The sequence below is a fragment of the Chrysochloris asiatica genome, unplaced genomic scaffold, assembly GCF_000296735.1.
Source record: "Chrysochloris asiatica unplaced genomic scaffold, ChrAsi1.0 scaffold00130, whole genome shotgun sequence".
In the NCBI taxonomy this organism is placed as follows: Eukaryota; Metazoa; Chordata; class Mammalia; order Afrosoricida; family Chrysochloridae; genus Chrysochloris; species Chrysochloris asiatica.
Window position 1 is genome coordinate 6,366,127 of NW_006408648.1, and position 10,441 is coordinate 6,376,567.

The 10,441-nt window shown below is 40.1% G+C and overlaps 1 protein-coding gene across 2 annotated transcripts in view; it reads right to left on the reverse strand.

The window, feature by feature from the left end:
- The window catches only part of LMLN (leishmanolysin-like (metallopeptidase M8 family)), a 166,133-nt gene extending 160,023 nt beyond the window's left edge, over positions 1 to 6,110 (reverse strand). The window contains exon 1 of one of the 2 annotated variants that reach the window (XM_006869376.1): positions 5,876 to 6,094. In XM_006869376.1, coding sequence (XP_006869438.1) covers positions 5,876 to 6,094 — 219 coding nt within the window. Of the gene's footprint in view, positions 1 to 5,875 lie in introns of both variants that reach the window. The other variant, XM_006869377.1, reaches the window with a different exon arrangement.
- Positions 6,111 to 10,441: the final 4,331 nt, after the last annotated feature.

The window sequence follows — 10,441 nt, forward strand, 5'->3', positions numbered from 1 at the left end:
TCCATCATCATTTCTATTACAAAGTCTACATTTCCCAACTACTGATTTTTCCTATTTCCAACCTTTGCATTCCAATAACCAATTATCAATAAATCTTGATCACACTTGATCAATTTCAGACTGAGGAAGGTGACAGAATTCTTCAATTTCATCATCACTAGCTTTAATGGTTGGTACATAAATTTGAATAATAACAGTATTAACTAGTCTTCCTTGTAGGCTTATGGATATTAGTGTATCACAGTGTTGTACTTCAAGATAAGTCTTGAAATGTTCTGTTTGATGATGTATGCTACGTCATTCCTCTTGAATTTATCATTCCGGCATAGTAAACCATTTTGAAACTCTCTGATTCAAAATGGCCAATACCAGTCCATTTCAGTTTACTAATTCCTAAGCTATAGATGTTCATTGCTTTCCATTTCACTTTTGAAAACTTTCAATTTTCCAAGATTCATACTTCATACTTTCCATGATCATAACTATTGTTGTTGTTGTTGTTGTCAGGTGCCATCAAGTCAGAACCGACTCATAGCGACCCCATGCACAGCAGAACGAAACAATGTCCAATCCTGGGTCAACCTCACCACCACTGCCACACTTGAGTCCATCAATACTGCCACCTGGCCAATCCATCTCGTTGGGGGTCTTCCTCTTTTTCTCTGACCCTCCACCTTACCCAGCATGACATCCTTCTCCAGCGACTGTTCCCTCCGGACAATATGTCCAAAGTATGAGAGACAACTATATTCAATGTAAATTTTTATGTAAATGAACTAAGCATTCCCATTAAAAAGCAGATTGTCAGATAAGTTAACAGAGTTAGATCCAACTACCTGCTATCAACAAGAAGCTGACTTAAATATAAGACATACCATCGAGTCTCACAACCACTCTACAGGACAGAGTAGAACTATTCCTTACAGTTCCCAAGACTGTAAACCTTTCCGATACAGCCTCATCTTTCTCCTGTGGAGCACCTCGTGGGTTTGAACAGCAGACCTTTAGGCTAGCAGCCCAATGTTTAACCCACTGCACCACCAGGGCTTCTTCTTGTTGTTGTTAAGTCGGCTCCAACTCATAGCAACTCTGCATAGGTTTTTCAAGGAATAGCTGGTGTGCTTGAACTGCCAACCTTGCGGTTCAAAACGATCTTGCAGTCCAATGCATTAACCCACAGTGCTACAACAAGGCTTCTTGAATATATTTAAAAGTGTAAGGATGACATCAGACATCAGAGAGATGCAAATCACAATGAGAAGCCATTTCATTTCCATTTGACTAAGATTAAAACAAACAAATAGAAAATAACAAATGCTGGTAAAGATTTGGGGAAATTAGAACCCTTATATATTGCAGGTGATAATGCAAAATGGTATAGCCACTGTTGAAAACAGCCGGGTGAAAAACAGTCTACCATAAGACCCAGCAATTCTACTGTTAGAAATATACACAAGGGACATGAAAGCAGCCACATTAAGTTCATTGCTGCACTATTCACAACTGGCAAAAGACGGAAACAATCTAAGTGCCTATCAACAGATGAATGAATAAACAAACTGTAGTACACAGACACAATGTAATACTGCTCAGCCAAAAGAAAAATGAAATCTTTAAGCATGCTATAACAGAATGGAGCTTAAAGACACTATGCTGAGAGAAATAAGTCATTCACAAAAGGAAAAATATTGTATGGCCTTATTTATATAAAAAGACAAGAAAAAGCAAATATACATAAAGCAAAATTTATCCGTGGTTGTCATGCATAAGAGGGAGGGGGGAAAGGAAGATTATTACATATGTGTCATTGATTTTTGGTCTACGGTGATAGAAAAATTATTAAGGGTAGGGTTGAACAGTCAATTATTGTAACTCATCAATAAATTGTACACCTGTAAAAAGTTAAAATGACAAAAGTCGTATGATAGATATATTTACAAAAACAAAAAAGGAGTAGCTACTGAAGCTGCTTTGTTGTTGTTGTTGAGTGTCATCGAGTTGGTTCCAACCCATCGCGACCCTGTATAGGGTTTCCAAGGAGCAGCTGATGATCTTGAACCAGCAACCTTGAGGTTCAAACCGAGTTTGCAGTCCAGCACATTAACCCACAGTGCCACAAGGTACAATCAAATATCTCATGGAATTTAGTTCTTTGATTTGGAGGTTCAGGGTCATGATTTCATGTAACATCTTAATTGGTCTAATATCATGTTTCATGCTTATGTTTTTTCTCTTACTGTGTTGCATAATGTCTGGGGTCTTAAAAGCTTACAAAGCAACAAAGGAAAGAAAGTAAGGAGTGGGACTAGAAAATAAAATATGTGGTTAATTGCCTCCTTTGACATGAGATCAGCCCTGGATTGTGCCCAACTCCCATTATTATAGAAGAATTCTGATCAAAAGGGGTAAAATGCAGCAAGAATTTCAAATTCCCATGGAATCCAGTCTTTCTGCAGCTACTGAATGAACCTCTGAAACTATTATTATATTGTGATAATCTTCAAAGCTTAAACAAAAAATAACCCCTAAAGTCTTCTTAAAACCAAAGAACTGTTTACTTAAACTAGTAAAGAAGTAAATGTCTGCCTTGAATATTGTACTCTTTTAAGAACTACCCAGTTTATAGATTTGATAGAAAACTTAGGGTGAGAGAGCTTGTGTTTATGGGGGAGGAACAACTTCGAAAAGGAGGGTGAGAATGATTGTACAACTTGAAAAGTGAGATTGATGTCACTGAATTAATTATACATGTAGAAATTGCAGAATTGGTCTAAGTTCTGTATATATAATAAATACAACAACAAAATAAAACTTTAAAAAGTGAATGGATGAAAAAAAGTATACTATGTAAACCCTAATTTAAAAGAAAGACCTTCCCTCAAAAAAACAAACAAACAATAAAACATCACATTGTCATCAACCTGATAACAACTCATAGCTACCCCATGTGCTTGAGAAAAGAACTGTGCTCCATAATGTTTTCAAAGGCTGAAAGTAGATTGTTACGTCTTTCTTCCCATAAGTTTCTGGGTTGGATTCAAACTAACAATCTTTACTAGGTGAGTACACAACCATTTACACTATCCAGTGGCTTCAAAAGAAAGCGAAAGTGGCTGTATTAGTATTGTTGATGATAATTGCCATCAAACCTATTCCAACTCAAGTATTGGAATTAAACAAAATAGATCTCAAAACACAGACTTTCATCGGGGATAAAAAGAACACTTGTGGTTGGTTATGTGCCATGGAGTCGGTTCCGACTCATACTAAGAGTCCCTGTACAGGGTTTCCAAGGCTGTAAATCCTTATGGGAGCAGAAACCTTCATCTTTCTCCCACGGAATGGCTGGTATTTTCGAACTGCTGACCTTGAGGTTCACAGCCTGATTCGTTACCACTACATTACCAGAGCTCCTTAAAGAGAACACTACATAAGGGTTAATGAGCCAATGTACCTAGAAAACATAACAATCTTACATATGTATATACCTAACATCACAGCTTCAAAATATATGAAGCAAAATTGAAAACTGAAAGGTCAAATAGCTGAAGATCTCAACACTCCTCTTTCCATAATAAGTACAAGAAGTAGACAAAAAATCAGTAAGGATATAAAATACCTTACTAACACTACCTGATATTTATAGAACACTTGGCCCAACGCAGCCGAATATACATTTGTCTCACATGCACATGGAGCAATCACCTCCCCAGATCATATTTTGAACTATAAAACAGTCCTTAACAAATATAACAGAACTGGCATCATATGAAGGGTGTTCTAAGTCCATAACAGAATTATACTGGGAACCAAAACCAGAAAGATATGTGGAAAATCCCCACATATTTGAAAATCAAATAACAAACCTCTAGTTTAGTTGAGAAAAAGTTACTACAGTTTCCTGTAGCATTTAACAGAGGTGCAAGTCCCTAGTAGGAGAGTGATGGTGGTGGTGGTGTGCCGTGGAGTCGGTTCCGATTCATAGTGACCTTGTATAGGGTTTCCGAGGTTGTAAATATTTACGGGAGCAGAAAGCCGCATCTTTCTCCCGCAAAACAACTGGTAGTTTCAAACTGCTGACTTTGAGGTTAGCAGCCTGATTTGGAACCACCTATCCTACCAGAGCTTCTTAGTAGGAGAATAATGAATAGTTATTACCTGTACTTGGTGTCCAGGTGAAAGCAAGGAGATTGGTGAGGATTTACTATTAAGTCCTGGTGTGGTGCTGTGGGTTAATGCAACAGACTGCAAAGCTGTATGAACTGCAAAGTCAGTGGTTCAATCTCACCAGCCGCTCCTTGGAAACCCTATACTGGGTTGCTATGGGTCAGAACCGATTCGACGGGCACTTAACAACAACAGCACATTGGTAACAACCCCTGGAAAGAAACCGCTAATAAGGTTTCTTCCAGCATAAAGCTTTTACAGTTCTTTGCACTGTTGTTACAGGCTGTCAAGTCAGTGCCCACCCACAGTGCCACACCAGGAGTCCTCCAACTCATAGCGGCCCTATATAGCGTTTCCAAAGAGTGGCTGGTGGGTTTGAAGCACCAACGTGTGGTTGGCAGTCCAGTGCTTACCTTAAAGCACCACAAGAGGACTTCTTGTGGGGGAAAAAAATTTTTTTTTAATGAATTAAAGCTGTAATGCAGCTACAAATCCAAAATGTAGTATTTTGGTATACCTTATTGTAAAGAGAATACACATAACATTTTTGGAACTTACCAGTAAAATAAGTGACTTTAAATTTCTGGACTGAACTGAATATTTCTAGGTTAGTCTTCCCTGATAAAGCACAACCCATTGTGTTGGTACGAAATCTAACTCACAGTGACCATACAGGACAGAAAGAACTGCCCCCTAAGGTTTCCACTATAAAGCATTATGTAAGATTGAAATCCTTATAGAAAGCAGGCTTTCTTCAGTAGAGCAGCTGGTGAGTTCAGTTGAGAGTCTAACCACTGCGCCACGTAAGTCAAATATGGGTTTCCACTCCTGACAAAGTCATAAGATAAATTATAAAACCAACCACAACTTGCAGCCCTGCCCCGTGTAGAGTTTCTTATTTCCTCCAATATCGACCGTCGTTTTATTGTGTCCACCTCTGAGCTAAGTAGTATGGGGGAAGCAAAGAAAAAAACGCCAACCTTTCCCTAAGGAATTTTACAGTCTAGCTATGAAGGCAAAGCTTGAAGAACAAAGCAATACTTGATTAAGTGCCAGAAGAGTACAGATAAGATGTGCTGTGAAGTGGAAAGTACTCTGACAGGGGTGGTTTCATCAGGCCAGGGAGAAAAATGGGATGGGAAAGAGGCAGGCACTTTCAACGCTGGGGAAGATATAAAAGCAGAGTAAACAGATAAAACTTGAAAGTAAACCTGACTTCCGTCTTCAGAGAACCCCTAATATCATCCCAATGCCTTTGCGTGACCCTCATAACAATTTCCTCCCAAACTTTAGATACGCGGTTCTCAAAATGTGGCCCTGGGACCAGCAGTTTCAGCAACCATCTGGGAATTTGAAATACAAGAGAACCCACCCCACACCTGAGTCAACAGTGAGAGTGGAAAAACCATCTCTGTTTTACAAGTCCTTCAGGAGATTTCAAAGCACGCCTAAGTTTTAAAGTCACTACTGTCGGGCTACCTGCTAGGACCAGCCCTCCGCACGTATACCGTTTTGAACGTCTAGTGGGTAAATCAGTCACTTTACCGGGTGCAGAGAGGAGTTAGTTGATAATAGGTCCCAGCCAAGAGTTTCTGCCCAATTTTGCTTTCTTCTCCAAAAGTGGTTCTCCTAAGTCATTGCCCTCTATGCCAGCCTCTCCCACATTACTTTATCCTCACATTGCCCGATCCACCGTCTGTCACCCTACCTCAGTGTCAGAGGGGACGTGGTGCCGGCAGGGAGGGAAGCTGTCCAAGGAGACAGGGAAAGATGTGGAGCTTGCCCGGAATCCGCCCAACAGGAATAAAATGCCTCGGACCCAAAAAGAACCGCTCCAGCGCCAATGGCTTGGACCCGGGCCTGAACCTCGGTCATCTACTCCTCCACCCAACTCGGCCGCCATCTTCGGGCCGAGCGTCGTTACCATGGAGTGCGTGACGCCTCCACGCCCGGCGCCAGCCCCGCCCCTCGCCGCTCGGGGGCAGGTAGAGGGACCAGCCGGCGGAAACACGTTTTCCGATTGGCTGGCGTCATCCGCAATAACTTCACCGTGGTAGATGAGGTAGCGACCACGTCCATCGCGTTTCATTACGCTAAGCCGTCCAATAAATGCCGTTTCCCAGCGCACGTGATTAGGTTGTGAAACTAAGACAAACACTTTGATGGTAGAGGGAAGGACGGTATGGTTTGTGGTGGTCTGAGCCTCTTTTTTTAGTCCTTGTATCATTCACCAAAAAGGTATGCCCTATCAGATGCCAGTTGCTAAGGCAGACACATAAACAAAATTTTTAGTTTAGTATACTCTATATAAACGGTGAGGATACAATCTTTATTTTTTTTCCTGAGTCACTAAATTTAGGCTTTCTTAACTAAAGTCAAATCCCATAGAATCAAGTCTCCTTTACCATTGTTTTCAACCCCATGCATTACCTTGTATCTAACCAAGAATCTCAGCTGCACTAACCCAGGAAGAGATTGAATAGATTCTTCTCATTAAGGAACCCTACCTTCAAATTTAAGCAGAAAGAAAATTATAAAAAATTGAAAATTGGGACTCTGTGGCCTTGTAAGATCCCAAACCAAGTCTGCAGTTCAAACCCACAAGCTGCTCAGAAACCCTGTACAAGATCACTATTAATCTAAATCAACTGGACACCTAACAATACCATGGCCCATAAAACAGAAAACTAAGAGCTAGAAGCATTAAACAGGTGTTGAATATTATAATTTAATAGACTAAAACTACAGGGGATAAAATAGAAAATTCTCAAGAATTTAGTGTCAGTGAAGGGTAATACACAAGGGTGTTTGTTAAGGGCCTTCTAGATTCTGACTCATAGCAACATTATAGGGGTTTCCAAGGTGGGTTTGAAATGCTGACTTGGTAGTAGCTGTTTAGTATTTATCTCAGTGCCATACCAGGGTTCCATACACTGACAAGTGAGTTCCAACTCATAGGGAAACCTGTATAGGGTCTCCAAGGAGTAGATGGTGGGCTTGAACTGCTGACCTTGTGATTTGCAGCCCAGTGCTGATCCTACAGTGCCACATCAGGAGTCCAAATACAAAGGTAATAATAATACAATGGTGGTTTATAACCTGCTGGGAGCGATGAGAGTAGAGAACAGCTTCGATTTACTGCTTGACACAGTCCAGTAAATAGTAGTCTGGCAAAACAGATAGCTCTCAGAAGTTGCTTTCTACCTTTTCTATAGAGTATTCTTAATTTTACTTATAAAAATATATAATTTGGCAATATTCACAACCTTTCACTATGAGTTCTACAAACCTTAGGAAACACTAGCTTAGCAGCAATTGCTTTCAGCCTTGGTGGATTGAATACAAAGAGAAATTGTGTAAATTACTCCCTTTCATTAGAAAACCTAAGTAACTGCATTTGTGAGGCCACAAAAGCAAATAGCATATTAGAGTCAAGCTGACCTACCCCCATAGGCCTCACCACATTCAGTCACTAGCTAGAATTCTCAAACCCCTACATACAGACACCTGCATAAACAAGCAGACAATAATGAACTTAAATGAATAGTTTTGACTTAATAATCTACACTTCTTGCAGCAAGTAGTCAGGTTGGGCTTTATGCCACATAGCTTCCAAGTGATTTAATGAATACCTTTATTTTTAAAATAATAGCACATTATGTAGGATAGAAAGTTTATAATCTTTTAGTAGAAACAAGAAACAGTTTTATCTCATACTGGGAAAGGAGACGAAGGTCAGTTCTGAACATCAGAGTATTCTTGTTAAGGTTGTCTAATGACCAGGTGCAAGAATGTTGTGACTCTGTAATAATTCAAGAAATGATAAAAGTGTCAATGCATGTACTGTATAATTTTAAGTATAAAAAATAAAGACTTGCTGAGCTGGGCTGGCAGAGCTAGGAGAAAGAAGTAGAATGCAGAGGAGGAAGCCAGTAGAGGCAGAACTATCAGAAGGCAGAAGGAACTGGCAGAGCAGGCAAAAAGTAGGAAGAGAAAGAGAGCAGGAGGGAGAAAGGAGAGGGCAGACAGCAGAGAGAGCAGACAGCAGACAGCAGAGAGCAAAGAGCAGAAATCAGAAGCAGAGGTGGCAGAAGCTGAAGAGAATAGCCGGACAGCACAGCAAGTTGAAAAGCCTCTCGAATTGTATTAATTTCACCCGACGACGACGTTTCCGCGTATTCGCTCGTCCCACGACCCCCGCAATAACTATTTGTAACCTGAGATGTATCTATCATCTTACAAGAAATAGATGTAACTATAGTCTTACAAGTAGTGGATATTGGAGTCTACATCAAATCTAGCACTTTCCCAACTTGTACACTTTTCAACTACAAGAGGACCACAAAGAAATTGCTGGTTGTTAACAAAGAAGCCATCCTCAACCTTCTAGTTGAAATAGTAGATATTGATCATTACTGGTGATTGGAATGCAAAGGTTGGGAGCAAAGAGAAAGGATCAGTAGTTTGGAAAACATGGCCTTGGTGATAGAAATGCTGCTGAAGAACACGATAGAATTCTGCAAAATCAATTCTTTAGACAGCCTAAAAGATGATTATACACATAGACTTCACCAGACAGATTACACAGAAATCAAACTGACTACATCTGTGGAAAGAGACGATGGAAAAGCACTGGATTATCAGTGAAAACAAGGCCAGAGGCAGACTGTGGAACAGACCACCAATTACTCATATGCAAGTTCAAACTGAAGCTGAAGAACATGAAAACAAGTCCACAAGAGGAAAATATGACCTTGAATAGATCCCACCTGAATTTAGAGATCATCTGAAGAACAGATTTGATAAACACTAAAGACCAAAGAGTTGTGGGATGACATCAAGAACATCATACATGACATCACACATGAAGAAAGCAAAGTCATTGAGAAGACAAGGAAAAGGTCAAAATGGGTATCAGAAGAGACAGTGAATCTTGCTCTCCAGCACAGAGACGCTAAAGCAAATGGGAAGAAATGAGGAGGTCCAAGAATTTAACAGAAAATTTCAAAGATCAGCTCCAGAAGATAAAGCCAAATATTACAACAAAATGTGCAAAGATCTGGAATCAGAAAACCAAAAAGGATGAACACACTCAGCATTTCTCAAGCTGGGGAAACTGAAGAAAGTCAAGCCTCTCAAACTGATCAGCTCTTTGCCCCTACTAAACCAGCAGCATCTCCTATTTCTCCAACTCCATTAATGCTTCTGATCCAAATTGGCTTTAAATTGTACAGGTAATATGTACGGGATTCATTCTATTGCAGTGTACAAATATCAAAACTGCAAAGTTTACCTGAGTTTCCTCCTTCCTTCAGTTTATGTTGGCATGTCAATTGGAATTTTTAAATGTTTAGTTACCCATTTCTTTACATGTCTCAATCTCTGATCACCTCAAGTTCTTGATCATTCTACTTAACCAGCACAATGACATCAGTTGGAGTCAGATTAACGTGCTTTTTTACATGGAATACCTAAATCTCACCAGAATAGGCCCAAGAGCAGCACTTTCTACTCTCCTAATTTTTCAAGCTGTTTCTTTAGGGTTCTAATAACCAAACTTTCCATTTGTGGCCATGAAAGAAAGGCACACTCAGATCTCCTGCAGAGAACATTAAGTGATCAGTGGCCCCCAAGCTCCTTAGGATCACTAACCGAAGTCATTCGTTACTAGACTTGATTATGGCAAGAATACAAATTTAACCTATTTCTGTAAAGCTCTGGTAGTGTAGGGGTCACTGTACAGGGTCACTCAGTCGGAACCGACTCCACTGTACTAAACTGAATATCTTCAATAGTAACTCTGGCTTGACTGCTACTGGAGCTGAATCTTGCTTACAACTACACTTGGTACCCAATTCTTTCTTTAACCCTCTCAATTGCCTTTAAACACCATTATCGCCCCACTTTTTAACCTTCCTTCCCTTTATTCTTCCAAGTGTTTCCTCTAACAAAAATCTAACTTTATCTAATACACTCTTGCCTTCCACTTCTAAACAAAGCTAAACACACATTTCTAAACCGGCTTGCTTTGGCCAACACCCAGTGGATTGTCAAGCAAATGCCTAAACACAACTCTTGGGAAGCTATGGTGTGTGCTTCTGGGAAACAAAACTACCTCAGTTTTTCAAAGGAGTAACTTAGAAGTTTCTGTTAGTCCAGTGCTTACCCTACAGCACCACACCAGGGTATTGTCTACGAAGTGTTAAGTGCCATCGAGTTGGTTCAGATTTGTAGCGACCTTGTGTAAGGTTTCCAAGTGGTAGTTTCGAACTGT